This window comes from Photinus pyralis, unplaced genomic scaffold, assembly GCF_008802855.1.
Source record: "Photinus pyralis isolate 1611_PpyrPB1 unplaced genomic scaffold, Ppyr1.3 Ppyr1.4_LG4, whole genome shotgun sequence".
Classification (NCBI taxonomy): Eukaryota; Metazoa; Arthropoda; class Insecta; order Coleoptera; family Lampyridae; genus Photinus; species Photinus pyralis.
Genome location: NW_022170511.1, coordinates 48,370,912 through 48,391,297, shown reverse-complemented (window position 1 = coordinate 48,391,297; position 20,386 = coordinate 48,370,912). Strand labels below are relative to the sequence as shown.

The window sequence follows — 20,386 nt, the reverse complement described above, 5'->3', positions numbered from 1 at the left end:
TTCAGATTACCTTTTTTTAGTTACTTTTGCAACTCTGCAATATGGTGCTGTGCCTAAGCTTAACCCCAGATACAGTAAACCCAATAATAAATTGTAGATTATGGACAGACCATTACAATCAGATGGGTGTTAATGGTTTAATTTTTTCTATCACGGTCGCGGATATTTTTGATTTAACCAATAGTGGCGATTTCAGCTCTAAGGATTTAAATCTGATTAGGCATTTTGAACGCGTGTATGGAAAAAAGGTGGTAGGGGGATAGTTTGAAATAGGAGAAAGAGAATATCACAGAAGCCGCGATCGAAAGCGAACCCCTGGTAGAACTCGGACTTTCTTAGCGAGAAAGTTTCGTTTTTGCGGTGAACGCGAATTTACCTCAAGGAATGTAGCATAAAACAGTTTGACGCAAAAGTCATTAGTAAAAAGCGAACTTAAAGGGGACATTTGCAAAATTGTCGAAGTCATATACTCGTACGTTACTTCCTGAGAACAAATAAATAAAACGTTTAAAGACCGCGAGCGAGAGTCCTTCAGGGTAAAAACACCAACATTTAAACAATGGTTTGATTTTCGTGTTGCACATTTATTAGCATCAGTTCAACCGAGGCCTACAAGTATCGTAGGCCTTGGTTCAACGCAAAATTCCTGTGGACATCTTCTTGATACATTTTCAATGGAACTGTCAGTGTCATTTGGTCATAGCTGTATCTTTTACCTACGACCGAAAAGGAGAAGCGGTGGAAAAACCACTTTAAGGTACTTAAAAGTTTATTTTTTTGTACTGTAAGTTTTTAGAAAAAGTTTGTCCAGTATAATACGGAAAAGCAAAGTTAACAGGAAGAACTTTTGAGAATGCTGCCATATTTTATTGACGTTAACGATAGGTAATTACCTACTAGTGGTTGGAAGTATGATTTGTTGTGTTAAGTAAGTAAGTTGGTACCTACATCAGGCAGTTGCTACAGGAGTATCTGGGGGAAAAAGCTGAATACCCGGATACTGCTCATATGGTGTAGTTTAATTATTCAACAGTTTGTGGAAAGCAAATTTAGTTAGGTTTAGGGGTAGGTTCATTGGACGCATGTATGTATATTTGTATTCTGTTTTGGTTGGAAAGTTCGTAAGTGAAGGATGTAATGCGACGACAACACTTTTAAATGTGTTGTCTTAAGATTTTCAATATACACCCTTTATATCCTGGAATTTGGCGTTATTTTTTTTTAATTTAATCGCTCAGCAATCACTTCGAAGTAGACGATAGCAGCACGAAATCTAAACATCTTACTAGATAGTGGTATGATAGTATTAAATACGACTGAAGTGAGTAATCTGGGGCCCTATTGGCTATTCTCAATTCAGAATCATCATAAAAATAGTACAAATTTACGGACAAGTAAATATTAGAATGACCAGAGGCACATGATTCATAAAAGGTTTGGGAAATTTTATCGTTGCGTGATATACAGGGCAATCAAAAAGGGAATTATAAGGAGGGAACGTTACATGCTCAATTGCCCATTCAGTGTTTATTTATTTGACAAACCCCAAAAAATCAAAGAATTTTGTAGTGACATTATAGGTCGCAGGAGAGGTTATGCTTTAAGAATTCACCTAAAAGAAGTAAACATTTTTGGAAAGATTTGTGCTAGTCGATGGCAAACAATAATTCAATTTATTTTATATAATCTTAGTTAAGAAATCTCAAGAAGTTTTGAATAAACTAAGGGAAATTTCAAACCCCTTATATGAATTAGGACAGCCCTATTTCAAGTTCCTGTTTTACAAGTTCACGTGAAAGCCCATTTGGATTTTCTGTTTTCTATCCCATTAAGAACGTGTAAAAAGTAGTCTTAAAGTGCCCCGCGTGAGTGCGACAGACTACAGTTTCATCACTTGCTTTAATTGTTAAATAAATAAATAATTCTTTATCGTAAAACGGCCAAATTCAATATTTTGAACACTGAAGCAGTAGTCCAATTTTCTATTTCTGTCCCTTTTTCAGGCACCTCGGAGACGTTTCTAAGAGCAGTACGGGCTCGTAAAAGTGAGGCTTACTTCCTCACAGTATAAAAATTCGAATGTAGCACGTCCTACTCCAGTACTCCTACGGTAAAGACGGGTGGGCAAATCAAATGAAAATGAAGCAAATGGCCTAAAAAACTGAAGAGAAACGACACATTTATAAAAAAACAGTAACATAGTAATAGTATAGTGTACAGTCAAGCCAAGCAAACAAGTCCGTCAAGAAGGCGATTGTTTGGTGTCGCTGTATTTTAGAAGTACAGTCTGTGTCAATAGTGTTTGGCGGGAAATTTAAACTTGTTCTATTTTGTCATTTTTTTAATGCAGCTACGTTTGAAAACTGGAGAAAGAAATTTAGTACAATAATTACAACCCAAAATAACAAAATTTACCTAAGTACTACTAATGACAAAGCAGTGTGTATTTAAAACTAATTAAACAGTATCATCCGTCACTTTCCTCTTCACTGATTTTAGAACCTTCGCCTGACGTGCCAGTGATTACCGTGAAAGAGGTTAGCTCTGAGGTGCACCACAAAAACATTTTAAAGTACCTACTCCTTTCTCGAAAATCAATTACCATACGGTTTTTTTTTAATTGCAGCTGATAATTAAAAGTAACAAAATATACAATCCACACGAGGTGCGTCGCCTATCATTGTATTTCAGCACATTCATGCTACGACAAAAAATGATAAATTCATTGTAAAACACTTCAATTAAAACAGAATTTTTTAACAACCTAACATCAACCCCAACTAGAGAAACGTGTTAATAATTTATTAATAGTGCAAGAAACTAAATACAGCACATACTTATAAATTTCCAACGGGCCATTATGATCTACAGGCCAGGTGGCAATCGCCATCCGCCCCCCCGGGCCAGTCCGCCCCTGACAACAACCACAAGAATATCCGAAAACTTTCACACGCAAAAACCGAACAAAAGTGTCAAATGTCAACAAATATTACAAATAACGTTTGACAACATTGTAAAAAAAATTCCGAATCTGCCAACTTATTCTCCCAAAAAGTAACTAAATAATAATGAATATAAATCCGCCAAATCTTGATTTAAATTGGCATGCCATTTTCTTCTGTTGATGACGTGCAATGCTATTTATAGCGAAAACCGTATATAGAGAAAGTGACATAATACCGTACCGTATCCCCTCCATTTTGAGGCGCCACATAAACTCGTGTCGCGATTAGTAAATACTTAAATAGTAATCGCAGTAACTCGAAGCGTTGGAGTGGTTACTGTGCGGCGATGTGCGCCTTTCAGGAATTACTTTAAAATTGAGTTCAAACAAAAAAAAACTTCCGTGTTGACAAGCTTCACGTGGAACTGCAGACCTTTTAAGTTTTCAGCACCAGGTACGTAAAACTATAGAGAATGTTGATTACATGCTGAAGAAGGTACCTAAATTTGTTGAATGAATGAAAGAAATTAAAGGCTTGACGCTTGACCTAACAAAAAAGAGGAGCTAGAGCGTGGATTGATGTTTTTACATATTCACACGCATTTTATTTATAGAAAACTGGCCTCTTTTAGCATCAAAACCACTTAAATGGTGCGTGTTGTTATCATGTTTTCTCAAACTTAGTCATTCTGGATATCCACTTAAATTTAGAAATATTTTGATATCGGTGTCGGTCGCCAAAATGGAAACAAACATGTACAAATTATCATAAGTAGTTAATTAGCTTTATTAAACTATACAGGATGTACACTATGTACAGATGTGTGTTAATTTTAATAGTATCCATGCAGTCTCGTTTCTGTATATCCCAAGTCCACTTGTAGGTATATTGGGGTCGATACACTCCCATCTTATTTGCTATTACGTTGCCCTTTGTAAGTTTGTACCTCCTTTCTTTTTCATTTTCACCATCCCAACCCTTTGTATTACTATACTACATTTTGTCTCCTCTCTAATGACTCGATTATTTTGTCTTTTTCGTTTAACTTTGCTTTATGACGTACAGACAGGGTGCGCAACGGCAAATGTTATGCAGGGTGTAGAAAAGGTTTACGCACCATATGGATTTCAAGGCTACTTTTTTATATCGAAATATTTTCTCCCCTAATTAATTTAGAGCAAAGTGGTAAATGGGTTTCTTGTAGCTTGGAAATTTCTGCGTCTGCTCATGTCCAAATTTATTATTTTTGAATTCGGGAAAGCGGAAAAAATAAATACTCGTACATTAGAATTTAGTATTTGCGTAAAATTCCGAATCTGCCAACTTATTCTCCCAAAAAGTAACTAAATAATAATGAATATAAATCCGCCAAATCTTGATTTAAATTGGCATGCCATTTTCTTCTGTTGATGACGTGCAACGCTATTTATAGCGAAAACCGTATATAGAGAAAGTGACATAATACCGTACCGTATCCCCTCCATTTTGAGGCGCCACATAAACTCGTATCGCGATTAGTAAATACTTAAATAGTAATCGCAGTAACTCGAAGCGTTGGAGTGGTTACTGTGCGGCTTTGTGCGCCCTTCAGGAATTACTTTAAAATTGAGTTCAAACAAAAAAACTTCCGTGTTGACAAGCTTCACGTGGAACTGCAGACCTTTTAAGTTTTCAGCACCAGGTACGTAAAACTATAGAGAATGTTGATTACATGCTGAAGAAGGTACCTAAATTTGTTGAATGAATTAATATTAAAGGCTTGACGCTTGACCTAACAAAAAAGAGGAGCTAGAGCGTGGATTGATGTTTTTACATATTCACACGCATTTTATTTATAGAAAACTGGCCTCTTTTAGCATCAAAACCACTTAAATGGTGCGTATTGTTATCATGTTTTCTCAAACTTAGTCATTCTGGATATCCACTTAAATTTAGAAATATTTTGATATCGGTGTCGGTCGCCAAAATGTAAACAAACATGTACAAATTATCATAAGTAGTTAATTAGCTTTATTAAACTATACAGGATGTACATACACTATGTACAGATGTGTGTTAATTTTAATAGTATCCATGCAGTCTCGTTTCTGTATATCCCAAGTCCACTTGTAGGTATATTGGGGTCGATACACTCCCATCTTATTTGCTATTACTTTGCCCTTTGTTAAGTTTGTACCTCCTTTCTTTTTCATTTTCACCATCCCAACCCTTTGTATTACTATACTACATTTTGTCTCCTCTCTAATGACTCGATTATTTTGTCTTTTTCGTTTAACTTTGCTTTATGACGTACAGACAGGGTGCGCAACGGCAAATGTTATGCAGGGTGTAGAAAAGGTTTACGAACCATATGGATTTCAAGGCTACTTTTTTATATCGAAATATTTTCTCCCCTAATTAATTTAGAGCAAAGTGGTAAATGGGTTTCTTGTAGCTTGGAAAATTCTGCGTCTGCTCATGTCCAAATTTATTATTTTTGAATTCGAGAAAGCGGAAAAAATAAATACTCGTACATTAGAATTTAGTATTTGCGTAAAAATCGAATTTTCGTTTCAATAATTTCGCGGCAAGAGTAAAATCATGCCGTGAAATTATTGAAACAAAATTATAATTATAATTTATAATTTCCTTAATTTCTCCGATTTCCCACAACAAAAAATTACAAACGGGTACAATCAGTATATGAATAGACGCAGAATTTTTCAATCTACAAAAAATTGATTTACAACTTTGCTGTATAATAATTAGGGGAAAAAATATTTCAATATAAATAAATTATTAAATTATAAGGGCGTACTGTATTCCAGTGGCTTATCAAACGTACGTTCCTAATGCAACACCCCATATTTTATTGAAGAATTGGAAAGTAATTAAAGGTTTCTGATTTTATATGTAACTTAGTATATCCTTAACCTTAACTATGGTGCTGCTCTAATCTTTTTCCTCAAAATTTGACCGTTTTTCGTGTTTATTTAAAAAAAAACTAAATGGCCCCAGCGATTAAGTTTTTAATTGAAACACAGGCTAAGACCTCTTTCAGTTTCACATAACTATTTTATGTTCTTTATCGGAAAAATAAATCTTGATTAACCTTTTCAAAATATTATATTTTTTAATCCCCCCCCCCCCCCCCCCCCCACCTAAACAAATGATAGCTCTGGATAGCTGAAACTACACAATTTTCAATGAAAAGCATCGAGTCCGCGTTGTAATTATGATACCTGGTATGATACCTAACAGGAAGGTCGTCATTTCGAGCATTTACTTTAAGTTGCTAGATGTGCTAAGCCCCTGTTCGAGTATCACTTTCACTTCAGTAGTTGTAAATTTACTCAGCACTTTTTAAATAAACAAAATGCTAACCTAGATGTTAACCATATAATTCAATGACCATATAATTTTTATTTCTGGATTGGGAAAATGACTGGTTTTATTTCGCGACAAGCGGCCCACTCGGATTGATTCCTCCCATAACTTTTTGCTGGTTTATGCCTGGTTTCTCCTCGTTCGCTTGCTCGTTTTGGTTTTGAACTTTGAATCTGGATGGCAAGTAGGTAGACAATTTGAAGTACTATTATTAGACAACAGTATTTTGCATAGATACCTATCCATCAAAATTCTGTGTGTAAAGTTAGTGATTTGTTGACCACACATTGCGTATTTCCCTATTCCCTGAGGTTTGGTAGATTTGTAACAGAGAATACATAATCATATCGATATCTTCAAGATTTAAGCAGTGTAGCCATTCAAGAAAATGTTTTGTTATTCAATATTTTAGTGGCGCCAATTCCCTTTTGGTTTGTTTAATTCTACACGCCACGAGCATTAATTATTGAAAAAAAAACAAATCTGATATGTTTATCACAACGGACGTAATGTCCCAGATAACGAAAATAATGGAAAGAATTGAAGGTTAGCAACAGCAACAATGACTAAAACTATTATTATTAACACTGTTGATAGTATTGTAAAATAACTTCCGCACAGATTGGAAATCAAAATTTAGATTAGGTACTAATAAAAATGTTCCATTGTTTTCGTATAGGTACCATAGAGATTACCCTATAAAAACAGATTCGCCATTCATTCGTAGATAACTAGTGCGCGTAGTTTTAACGAAGAATGGTGATATCTTCGTAGACACAGATGATATAGAATCATTTTAAGCGACTTTTAGTAGCACCATTCATCAATTCATCAATTCAGCACTTTCAGCCCCTCTATTGGTACATATGGCCATTCGTTTGATCGACACATCGTAGAACTTTCGGGTTTTCAACATTAGATTCGTACTATCCAGCTATTCTTGTATGGCTTCGTCTGAAATCGACTGATCTGCCATGTTAAGAAGGTACTCAAGTGGTATTTCGGAGATTTTCAGTGTTTACATAAACTGCTATAATAATAGTTGGAGCATTCTATTAAACTTTGGCGGTTCGGTCGTATCTAATAACACAAACAGTCCCTGTAGAAATATTGAGCATTTGCTGCCCGTGTCATGACCCTCAACCGCAAGGACAATTAACGTCCAGAAAAACTCGATCCTAAGACAAGTCGCCCTAGGCGAAAGGCGAATTTTCCTTGGGAACGGCTTTTCTTGAAACTTCTCGAGGACTACCAGTCCCCCGACTCACGAGAAAACATTTGGGAAGGGGAGGGGAGGCGAATTTTACAGGAACCAACCTAATCAGTATTCGCATATAGAAGTGTTTACAATATTTAAATTGAAAGATGCCGATAAGTCTCTTTATGCAGAAAAACCTACACTTCCACGACTCATACATGAATTTTTGTTATTACTTAATTATCATTATAATGAATGCCGACCTTGTTTTCACTCTTTTTTAATAAATTCTTCTACATCTTCTAGTGTTATCGAAATTGTGATATCAGATTCATATTCTTCGTCAAGAAGTGCTCAGGTGCTAACGGAAATCGTTCATTTCCGACCGTTTAAGGTATAGATAATATGAAAACGAAAGTTGACATTTTCAGTTTTTCGGTGATATATTTTTAAAAAATTTCAAATGCGATTCTTTAGTCACAAAAAAGGACAACCTTTATTGTACTACCCTGCACAGTGTGGGATAAAAAATGACTAGATTATGGATGGCAAGCGCGATGGATGGCGGTAGAACATTAAATACCTGAAAAATACTTTTATGATACCACAGATTTACAAAAAATTAAAAAAATGGAAAGCATCATGCAAATTACAGCAGTCATGCATAATGTACAGTCAATCGCAGTAAAAAACAACAAAATTAATAATTAAATAAATAATAAAAACTCACATTATATAAAGCAATCAATTTTATACAGAGTGAGCAACAAAGATTGAAGCGTGCCGCTTCAGCTAAATTGGCAATGTGCCGCTCATAGCATATGCTGATTTGATACAAGATACGAAATACGAATAGACGCACGTCACTGTGACAGCGCTGAACGTCATTTTCGTATACAACTCCATACAAAGAAGGTAGTTTTGATATTAATAGGAACAAGCGGTGATGACGCACGCTTCAATCATTGTTGCTCACACTGTACAATGCATGGTCTCCAAAAAATGGAAATAAATAGAAATAGTAACATTAAAAAAAAGTGGTGATGAAACTGAGGCAGACTGACCATTCATGTTACGCAATTTTGGGACTTGGCTTTAGGAATTTGAAGTACTAAAGATCCAATAATGAATTTGTTAAATTATATTGAAAGTTCTAGTAAAAAAGTGTGCTTTGACAATGCCTATACCATACATTATATAAACATTAAAGCAGCATTTGATTCGTATGATATGAATTCAAGAAATAAAACTGTGATACTAAGAAGTCAAATAGTGGTTGTTCGCAAGGTTCAATCCTTAGACCCGCTATATCACACAAAAAAGACCTACAATAACTTGTTTATCGTTTTGTAGATTTACTTTTGAACGATAGGATATCTCGTGCAACAGGCACCGGGCACACGGCATGCTAGATTTCATAAATTTTCTAAATATTAAATCAGGAATTTCTCCATTTTCTTGTATATCATGCATATTTTATGTTGTCGTACAGCAAATTGATTGCTCTTTTCAAAGATCTTAAAAAAACATACACATTAGGTACATTTAAAAAAGAAAAGTTGCGTCGATTTCCGGTTAAACCGGAAGTTTCAATATGCGATCGGATAGATCGTAATGTCACATATATTCAGGCAAAAATTAAAATACTCGAATACAAAAATGATGAATCTTTTAACAAATTATCGAAAATGCCGTCTCGTTATTCCTAAATCCCAGTTAAAAATAAAAAAAAATATACAAGACGTTCCATAAAAAAAATAGCAGATGCATTTTGCTGTTAAACCGAAAGTATGTAATAAGAAATTGTCAATAAATTCATTTTTTTTTACAGTACAGTACACACAAGATTGATTTGTAGACTCGAGGGTTTCGGGACGTTTTGCTTACCCTGAATAGATCGACAGGTCTGACTGTGAAATTAGGTTGTCGTAATCTTGAGTTTTAGTAGTGAAAATATGGAATTTAGGTATCTTCTCAGTTTAATCTCATCATAACCATCGAAGTTCGCTTTCAATGGACACAATGCTTTTCAGAACCTGTGAGTGCGCCAGAATCTCTAAGAAAATGATCGTACGCAAATGTTGCTTCTGCTGTAGCTTAAAATATGGCGTTTACACTTGGTCTATAATTCAGTTGGTAAGCTTTTAAATGAATCAAATAACATGCATTGTTACATTTTGTTTACGACTGTAATACGCACGACAATACACGAACTAGTGAACGATTTCAATTCTTTGATTTGCTGATCTTGAATTTATCAATACACCCTATACCTCAAAAATCCGATATAGCCGTATAACGTTAAGACTGATACCTCGACTCAGTGGCAGAAAGTACCTTGAGTACAAGCGCACTTGTGATTAATACCTTACTACCTTGTTCAATATAAATTCCGTTACATACAGACCATTAATGTATATGATGGCATTACTGTCATCTCCGCCAATCAAACGACACTTTTTTGAAGTTCGTAGGTTACCTAGAACAAAAACTGATCTAAGTCAGGGAAATGAAACAATTTTCCATGTTTTGTTTATTAAAGGTGCATAATTTTAATACAGATGCCCATTTCTTCCCAATAACTAAAATTGTTACTACTATTACATTCGCCTAAAGGAGCAACGTTTGCTATATCGAGTCTCTTTTAAAGATCTTACAATCAATCATGTACTTATGTTTAATTGAATTTTTCCACATTTGAAGGGTTACTGCTTCTACAACTCTTCTTTCTACATGCTTTAGCAGGTTTTAATGATCGTATGCCTGTTATAATAATTTTCTGGATATTAATTCATTTAGATTGGTCCATAGAGTTCGCTGGTATACTTCTAAAAAAAAGTTAAATGATTAAAATGTGCAGTTTAGTTATACATACAACGGAATTTACATTGATCAAAGTTGTAGGTACACATTTTGTATTTATTTTAGATCCTTAGATTCGTGCTCGTATCCATTCTATATTTCTTACTAAAGACCGCAGTTGAAACTGGCCGTGGGGAGACTGTCACAGCAGACGTAGTTTTTGTAGCGGGCTCTGCAATCGGATTGTTAATAGGAACAATTTTAGTTTTGATTGTCGCTTTGAAAGGAATTGTGGAGGTAAAAAGACTCCACCATAGCCGCTTAGCCATTGTAATGGACTTGACTTACAGAAGCGGCATATACTAATCTACCCCTACATAGTTGTGCTTATTGCAGAAATTGTGATAGTACTAGGAATGTTGGTGTACCTATCCATAAAGATGTCACCGCTGCATATGTTTGAATTTTTGTTTGTTCTGGGTAAGGTTGTTATTTGTATGTTTTTTTAGTTCTCACGTTTTTTGCAGTGGTGAATGGTTACACAGCTCTCTGCGTTATAAGTTTATACCGTGTAATTAAACAAGAGCAGAAAAGCCGACAAGTCGAAGCGGTTCCAATTAATGCTGTATGAAATACAGCTAACATCAATGTTACAAAATGGTTTTTATAATATACCTACCTTTGTAACGCTACTTTCAGCATAATATAATTTGTTGCTTTCCAATACTGTTTGTTAATCACTTAGTTAAAGGTTATTCGGTAATACAGTAAGGAAATCGGAATTCACAAATCACACCTAGTCGAAATATAAAGGTATAATTATTTTGTGTTCGAAAAAAATGTTCCAGAACTAGATAACTTTCAAAATAGAGTTCCACCCTACTATAAATTAAAAAAGTGTAGATCTAACAGTTAATTGTAATCCTAAATTAATTGTTGTTAATAATTAACTCCAAATTGGGTAGTTACGCACCATCACCGGGAGGGTTTTTTAAATCAAGGCATTTGCGACCAATTTCGCACTCCTACGACACTTAGTGAGTTATTTTAGGATATTTCTAGGGAAGGTTTTGTATTAATTTTTGTTATTTTGTGTTAATTCTGGTTTATTTGGGTGGTTCTCGATTGGTGTTTTGCGAAACAACACAATTCGCATTTTACAAACAAACCACTTTTTTCAGTGTCTGTACACACAACAAAAATACAAAATCAATTACCTTAATGTATATTTTTGAAGAAAATTAATTATTTGATGCATGAACATGGAACGTCTTTTCGATCTCTAACGGTCTAAAATCCAAAAAATGAGTCGGAATTACTTAATGTTCTTAACAATATCATTCAAATGTAAATTTAAAATAATCAAATTTTAAAAAATATCTTGATTAGATTCCATTATTAGAAAACTAATTGTATTATCAACAATTCGAACACAGCCTAAATCCGGGATGGATAAATATACAATAGTACCTACACAAGTGTACAAGACCGAGGCGGAAATACGCGGAGATAAGCGTTTATGGGCCATGTTTTGTGAATTCAGGCAAGAAAAAACCTTTTTGGATATCTTTTCCTTTTTCATAAGAGATTGTTCTAAATAGCCTCTTCGGCCACTGAAGATGATTTCCACCCCCCATGATTTTTGAGCATAAGCTCCATAATGTTGAATAGTGATTTTCACGAGAAGCAAGAATTCTTGCTTTTTGTCTTGTCTTGCGCCAGACAAGAAGTGATTTTTCTTCTTGCATGGCATAGCAAGACAAGACAAGGAGAACCTTTGCAAGACAAGACAAGAAACACTCACTGCAAGATATTTCTTGTACCTACTTGCACTTCTAGCAAGGTCTTGTGGCAATAGATTTTGAAACTATTTGCTTCGGTTATTTACATATAAGTTAGGAAATATTTAAGTACGAGGTCCCTTTGGGGCCGAGTACATTAATTTCCGATTCAGGTAGTATCACTTTACTGGCGATGTTGTATTACGTTTTACTTTTTAATGTAGCATTATCATAAGAATGTTTCATTAATATCAATGTGTCAGTGATGACAGGAGTCATTAGATTGCCAATGTGGTAGGCTAAAGAATGACCTGCCAAAATTTGGATCAAGGAAATTGGTTTTCGATCAGTAAACACTTTTTTATACGTAAAGCATTTTGTAATATTGTACCTATAGGTATAGATACGGGAAAAGGTCTCGAATGATATCGAAACCAGCAAATTTGACCGAAACTCGCCGAAACTGAAACTTCAGTCGGTCATTATTAGTCACCTATTCTTTAGTCGATAATAGTTTATCTGCCGTTGTTAAATAAAGAATTGCGTTTTTACCAATCGCTTGCAGAAACATTTGGCATAGGCATCCAGAAGAAGTTATTGACGTCTCGAAAAACTGCGAAATTTGGGTATCTTCTCAGTGTGTACGCGAATATTATAGACAATGGGTTATCTCAATAGGTATCTTTTCAGAATCTACAAGTACACGAATTTCTCCAATAAAATGTTTTTAAACAAGTGTTGCTGTTGTTGTAGTTTAAAATATGGCGTTTACACTTGGGGGATTATTACTTTGGTAAGAGCTCTTAATGTTTAGATAAATGCACAATGCAAGGTTTAACTCAATAGTCACATAATGGGTTGTCTCTTGTCTGAATGCATTGTTAAAGAAATCTTCCTTTTTTTCTCGGCGATCATAGCAAAATGGAGCTAGATTTTGGATCCGTAAAATCGCTACCATCGTAACAATCTCGGCGAAATTTGTTGTCAGAAAATAAAAAATACAAAATGAAAAATTCCAAAAAGAATTCGACTGAAATGATTGACAGCTTGCTTTGCTTGCCTAAACAGTAAATATGGATTTTTTTTATTTTCATATTCAAAAATCCCACACCAAATTTCGTCAAAATCATCTTTGATTAGGAATTTGCGAAATAATAGAATAATGATAAACGCAATTTTTTATCTGTTTGATGTAAGAATACAAAAAAGTATTTTTAAAGCTCGTTTCTTCTGGGGGCACGATCCCAAACGAAACAATTTAGTTGCAATCCCTGAACCGCTCCATTTTGTTTAACATAATTATACCTATAAATTAAACCACAAAGGTATACCTATGTATATATTTGTATATACCTACTTCTTTATTATAACTATCAGACAATTTTGTACATACATATGTGCATTGTTGAGATATATCGTCCTAATGACAAGATAGATACATCACGACCTATTCAAATTTCCATTTGTTTCAGCTGTTTAGATTCATAATCGCATTTGCTGCCCATTTCTCGCCGGCCCTCACTTATTATGATAAATGGCCTGAATTGTTAGCTGCTTTGTTTGGAAGCGTATTTGGGTGGGAAATCATAGCTTCACTATTTTTGATAGTCGCTCTGAAAGGAATTGTCGAGGTACCATTCCTACTTGAACGCCTCCATTTGATAGTTTTTTTTCAGAAACGCCATATGCTATTTTACCCCTATATCGTTGTGCTGATTTTAGAAATTGGACTAATACTGCTTCTTTCGGTGGTTTTATCCATAAGCAGCACAACTTGGCATATTATTGAATTTTTCTGTATACTGAGTAAGATTCTATTCATACTGCCTAATTTTTTTTAATTAACTTTTTTTCAGTCATCAATATGTTCACCCTCATATGGTTTATAAGTTTATATAGACTTATTAAGCGTGATCACAAAAGCAAAGTGCAAATGGAAGACGTTTCGCCTAAAAATGTTTAATTGGTTATCGTCAACAATTTTGTTACATTTAATCTAAGATAGGTATTTTACACTAAGGTATTACCCAAATAAATGCCAGTTTATAAATGTTGTGGTTTTTGTAATCAATTAACAAACGAAGGTGAACAGTCATTGTTTTATTATTTAAATGTTAGGTCTTATTCATTTCCTTTTATAATTTGTATTAGTTGCTACGCAATTAATAAGTATATACAATTTAGTGTACCTACGTATAACATGTGTAAGTAAACTTCTAAACTATTCTTCCGACTTTAATAAAATTTGAGATACGCTAAGCGATCCCAACTATGTTGAGGTTATCTTTTAAACTATAACCTATTTAAATTTGGTAAAATTAGTAGTATCTGTTGGCAATTAATAAAGTGAACAGAACCAAAATTTAGGTGTTACATTTTAATACGCGTGCATTATTTAGTTATTAACATTCTAAGTGTAGGAAAATAATGCACAAAAATAAATAATACATAAAAACAAGGTGTTCTTGAGGAAGCTTCCCGTTTCTTCTCTTTTTCGATTTTATGGTAAATATACCTCTTCAATGTCTAATTGCGGAGTTCTTCTGGAATCAATCAGTTCAGGCAGCAATGGATTCATAGAAAGTGGTTAATTTAGATTCAATTTTTTGTGTCCAAAATTAGGTAATCGTCTGCAAAGATAAGAATGACTATATAATAACTCGAATATATACAAAACAAACCTTCTTATTTCTTCCACGTGCATTTCACCTTTTGAAAATATTAAAAAATAACAAAGATCTTGCTGTGTTATGCGTAACAGCCCTTGGACCTGATAAAAATATTTATGCGTCCCTTTTAGTAAAATTACATTCCATTTGATAACAGAAAATTCTACGGATTTTGAAAAAAAGTCCGTCGATTTGCAAGAATCATCCGGACAATTTTTGGAAAGGAGCATTTTAGAGTACCACCACCTAAAAAAAAATTGAGGACGCTCTGGGGGTCATCTAGTTTGAAAAACAAAGCATCATTTTTAAAATTTGTTTATTGAATTACTCGATGACTACAACCTACGGTGATCATGTTTGTAATATTGTTTTGATATCAAAAGAAGTGATCGAATACGGATTTTCAAAAAGATGGAATGAATTTGACTTAGTAATAACCAATTGTTAATTTTCGGGATTACTTTTCTACATTTTTCCATAAAAAACAATAAGATTTGAAAATGAACGTTCCTTGCCAACTCCATCTTATTAGCGCATTTTTGCAAAAAATTTTTTTTGTAAAAAGTAGCTTTTAATCTCACTTTGGCTGGCTGGCTGGCTGGCAGTAAATGCGCGCCCGTAGAAAAACGCTTGTAAAAAGACAAGGAGTGTACATGTAACTATCGGGGCCGTGTAATTAAGAACGTTAGGGATGGGGCTACAAGATTTGGAGTCGACGACATCTGGACGCCATCCCCGAGCGTATTATACTAACCTGGAGATTTTTCAGTTTTTATCTATCTTCTTCTACAGTTTTTCTCCGATTGTTTTCAAATTGGTGTCGTCGGGAAGATCTTGTCAACGCGCACAACTCCTGCGTTTTTTTTTCCTAGGGGCGAAATAAACCATCTTTTGCGCGGCGCGCTTCGAGGGGTAGTCGACTTTGGGCGCCCAAAAGTTTCTTACAGCGCGAATCGCGGTCTCTCTTTCTCGTGTCACTAATAGAAGGTCGAGCTATGTGAAGTACCCAAAAGTTGAATACGATTTTATGCCGGGATTTTAGCGAAATCTACCAAAATGTGAATTACGAATGAACGGGACGTCGGAACTGTGTATCGACAAAGGGAATGTGGTAACCCCCGACGAGATCTTACTGATGGTGGAGTCGAAACTTCAAATCCGAATTGTTGCGGGTGATCAGAAGTGGGTGTCGACAAAGGGAATATGGTAACCCCCAAAAGATTTTAATGTTGGTGGAGTCAAAACTTCAAACGCGAATTGCGAGTGCACGGTAAGTGAGAAAATGGTACCGACAAAGTGAACGTGGTAGCTTTCGGCAAGATCTTATTGATGGTGGAGTCAATATTGGCTAATAAAACACTGATCTGCCACACAAAAATGCGCTGAAGTCCCTTCGATCTCACACGAGGACTTTGATCATTTTAGAAAATTCGATTCTAAACAAATTCATTTCTCTTCATTTTTTCCCTTAGAGCAGTAGTCAAGGTAGTTGAAGTCAAATGCAAACAAAAACGACATTTTCCCACTTTTCCTTCGTTTTTTTGTTTATAACAGGAGGTTACGGCCAGGGGGACTATTATTTTCGGATTCAGCGTATGTTTTTTACATAGAATATACGCTTGGTTTCGTTGAGCTGGACTGAATAACAACATACAGTTTAGACTACTTTTGGAACTAATTTGACTGGACTATAATTATATTCATATTCTGGCATTCATATTCAGCCACCTAAATATGGCGTATGAAATTGCAAAGTGTCTTTAGCGCCATAATCACTTTGTCTATCAAATATGGAGCAAACTCTAGTTGAACCAAGCATTTCCATATACATAATCCCTTGTCAGCTGGGAAAAAGGAAGTTCCATGTTGGATAATGCTAAAATGAAATCCCCGGAGAAAGATCAAGATCGAGAAGAAAGTGCTGTGGTTGTTACAATTACACAACAATCACGATGCGATTGAGACGACGATTAGTAAACAGGTGAGTTGGTTAAACAATTTTTTAATTGTTTCTCATTAAGACGTCACTTCAAAATAACTTTCAAATTTAGGTACCTTCTCAACCTACTACTCTAATATTACAAGTATCAAAAACTTCATTTATACAGCAAACTTTATTGGGGGTTTTCACTATGTACAAGTTTATAATGTAATATGACATTTCTCTACCTTGTATGGTACCTACCTGTAATTATTTTGTTCCATTGTTGTTTTTTTTAGATTCTTGTGTCAGGCACTAGATAGTTATCAACAAAATGATAGTACAGAAATGTTTCTTTTGTTGGAGTTTAAAATATGGAGTTTACAGTTGGACAGTTATTCAGTTGGTAAGATAAATACCTCTCTTTTTACGTAGTTTAGGTATTATACTTATGTACGCATTTCTTATACCACTTAGATATCTCCTGGTAGAAGAAAAAGAAAAAAACATTGTACTTATTAGTACCATTGATTATACACACCATGAATATAATCAATGTTAGTACTGATATTCCCCACCTTTCCAAATCCTATGCTGGTACGTCACGGAGCCGACTTTTGACACAGAACTCTTTTAACAACTCCATCTATATCCTCCAAACCTGCGTAATAACCGAATGGAGATCTGATACGGAATCGATGCATAACGAAGCTGCTGATTTCATGTTATTTACGCGGAAACTCCTTGGACTTAATTTAATACCACCTACCTCTACAAACAACTAGGGAATCAACCACTTTTTGAAGAAGAAAAGATTCATAAGAACAAACGGTTCACTAAAGCCAATATTTAAGATGATTGAGAGATACCGGGCCCCGAACCATTGGACAAATAACGTTTCGACTCCTAAAGAAGTTTTGCAATCTGCTTAAGTAGCTTATGTTTAGTGCATCATGTGCCCCTGGAACCAACAAATCTTTCCATTCGGACCTAAAATGAAAACATTGCTTTTATACCTAAAAAAAAAGTGAAATCAAAACAGCTTATATACGGCAACAACACGGTTCCATAGCTGTGACCTGTAGATGAGTCGTCTCCTCACCGAATAAATCAAAATCGACTAATAAGAAAATAGTCACTATCAGTATCATCTCCTTCTTAGTCACCCCTGACCAACAACCTAGGTAACAGTTGACCCACTGTTGGTTAGTCGCCTCTTACGACATGCAGTGTCTCTGCAGTAGGGTTATTCTTCCCCGCCCCTACACGGGTAAATGCCAAACAAAACGGAATAGATTTGTTATGAGTTTACATTAACAATGAGATTAAAAACGCTTTTTTACATATATTTTTCCTCTTTTTTCAGATTCTTAGATTAGGAATAATGTGTGGCTTGTATTGGATACCAGATACTATTGCTGACACGGGACGCGAAAAAGTACTCAGCGCAGTGATGAGTACAATATTGGGAGCCATATTTGGATGGTTGGTTTGGTCTGTCCTAATTTTAGTAGTCGCCTTAAAAGGAATAGCAGAGGTATTTGATTATGTGACCAAACCTTTGGGAAAAATTGCAACATTTTACAGAGACGGTCAATGTTAGTGTACCCCTACATGTTTTTGCTTATCCTAGAATTCGTTCTCCTAGTAGTGTCTGGAATTTTAATGAGTGCACTACAAACACCATGGTACATTTTTCAAGCTCTTATTTCTTGCGGTAAGGCTTTAATGTAGGTCGTGACGTGTTTTATTAAAATTTCGGTTACAGGTACTCATGGATATGCGTTCATCTGTACCATCAGTTTTTATAAAAGCATTAAGGCACAAGAGAAAGGACTACACGAAGTAGAGGCAATTCCATTTAAAACTGTTTGATGTGTCCTTATTATGAAACTGCAACACTATTTGAATGCGCAGTTCGATAACATTACGTTTATAATTCGGATCAATTATTTTTTATATTTACACTATTGTTTAAATACACGATTTTTTGTTTTTTTATGTCATACTTGATTATTATTCAGTTATAATAATCCTAAATCAAGATACATTAAATGACAAATAATGCACTCCACCATGACAACCCCAATTATGCGTAGCAACGGGCGTTATTTCTATAACGCCCAAGGGCGTTATTTCTGTAAATCCTATAAATATGGAATAATGAATCTGTACACACTTTTTATTTTCAACAACTGAATAAAACGAACTGTGTTGATGTCGCATTATCCTACTGTTATTTTGAAGTAAAAAAGAACAATTCTGGGACTGTCCAGAGAACACCGCACCAGCTTGGCCCAGACCCATACATTTTCTTTCCTCTTTGTAGATCAGATACTGCGGATCAGGTGCTTCTGTAAGGAAGGCGACTATCTGTTCGCAAGTAAGGATTTTTGATTTTTTTGGACGATAGCTTTCCTGAACTTGTTTTAAATACCCTTTTAGATGCACAAATTTTTCGAAACTCTTAATCTTCTTCATTACCATTAACTCTTTAGGTATAGCATTGACCATTTCGTCCAAAGCGAATTGGGAGAAAATGACTCTGAGTGTAAATTACCTCTCCGTTTAATGACTAATAAAATTACTTAAACCATAGACTTAAACTACCGACTCTTGGAAGTAACCCAATATAACGGTTTCGTTTATTGTCTCCACAGAATTAGGTACTCACCATCCATTTTGCAAAAATAGCGTACCTACTACTCTTTTTCATAAGAGGATTTCGATTTTTGTGGCACGGCTTCATTCGCTTTTGCGGCTCGCGCAAGAACGTGTGCCAGTAAATGAGACGCTTCGTCTGCCATTTTTCAGACAGTTTTTAGAATGTTTGACTTTGACAAATATATCTATCTCCATAGTTACGACCTCGGTTACGACCATGGATAACTTAATTTTGATGATTCTCATTATCTTCTCTTTTAATCATCGGGCACCGCTAATTCTTGAAAATCATCAAGTATGACATAAAACGTTGAAGGCACCACGGGCGTTATGAACACAACGCCCACGGTCAACGTTAACCCTCGGGCCGAAGGCCCTCGGGTTCTACACTGTTGACCTGGGGCGTTATTTAGTTCATAACGCCCTGATACCTTAAATAACTATAAATAGCACCTAAAAGTAAACAAAAGCTATACTTTCTTAACAGGATACAAAAAGATAGGATGAGCCTTGGGTGATTCAACTACTAATTTTTGAATATTGGGGTATGTGTTGTTGACCTCGTTTCAGGTAGGTAATTTACCGAGCGATCCTGGGAATTGATACAAGGTCCAGTCATCTGAATTCATTAGGTTCGCTTCCAAGTTGACAGAAGAACTGATTTCATTTTTTATTTTTTAAATAAATAAACAAACAAAACAAATCTTGCAGCCCTCCCACCATTTGGAAAAACTATTCGAATTTATTTTAAATAAGGGTTATGAATAAATGTACCGGAATTTTCAATTCGATCGATTCAAGACAGTATTGTCAAAAAGTACAACAATGGTAATCGATTCCATAGGCGCCTCACGCCTTTTAGCCACTACCAGGGACACAAGTTACAAGTAATCTGCCTGTAAGTGTAACTGTAACTACAAAAAATATTTTCTAACAATTGTAGGACTTGTACGGCTTGTGTTACAGGCCCCAGGTGTAGGGGAGCTCGAAATCCACTGAACAAGAGTGATCAAAATTTTAACCTTCTTGCGGTACCAGTG

General features: G+C 35.1%; 1 protein-coding gene across 8 annotated transcripts; it reads left to right on the top strand.

Annotated features, from left to right (window-relative positions):
* Positions 1-3,212: 3,212 nt before the first annotated feature.
* Positions 3,213-18,690, top strand: LOC116168500. Of its 8 annotated transcripts, none has more exons than XM_031484385.1 (5): positions 3,213-3,398; positions 12,783-12,885; positions 13,565-13,723; positions 13,769-13,898; positions 13,949-14,143. In XM_031484385.1, the coding sequence occupies exons 2-5, from the start codon at positions 12,814-12,816 to the stop codon at positions 14,053-14,055; spliced, it is 468 nt and encodes a 155-aa protein (XP_031340245.1). In that variant the 5' UTR covers positions 3,213-3,398; positions 12,783-12,813; the 3' UTR covers positions 14,056-14,143. The 8 variants fall into 8 exon arrangements, 7 of the variants coding, with proteins under 7 accessions (XP_031340245.1, XP_031340242.1, XP_031340240.1 ...); XM_031484382.1 differs by lacking the exons at positions 12,783-12,885; positions 13,565-13,723; positions 13,769-13,898; positions 13,949-14,143 and adding exons at positions 9,543-9,645; positions 10,438-10,608; positions 10,662-10,791; positions 10,839-11,035 and having other exon boundaries at positions 3,219-3,398; XM_031484380.1 differs by lacking the exons at positions 12,783-12,885; positions 13,565-13,723; positions 13,769-13,898; positions 13,949-14,143 and adding exons at positions 16,982-17,088; positions 18,049-18,219; positions 18,270-18,399; positions 18,451-18,690 and having other exon boundaries at positions 3,226-3,398.
* Positions 18,691-20,386: the final 1,696 nt, after the last annotated feature.

Coding starts and splice junctions, on each gene's coding strand:
- LOC116168500 (XM_031484378.1), top strand. CDS start 9,532: ATGCTTTTCAGAACCTGTGAGTGCGCCAGAATCTCTAAGAAAATGATC. Junction 10,609..10,661: donor CTTTGAAAGGAATTGTGGAG/GTAAAAAGACTC, acceptor CTTGACTTACAG/AAGCGGCATATACTAATCTA. Junction 10,792..10,838: donor TGAATTTTTGTTTGTTCTGG/GTAAGGTTGTTA, acceptor CGTTTTTTGCAG/TGGTGAATGGTTACACAGCT.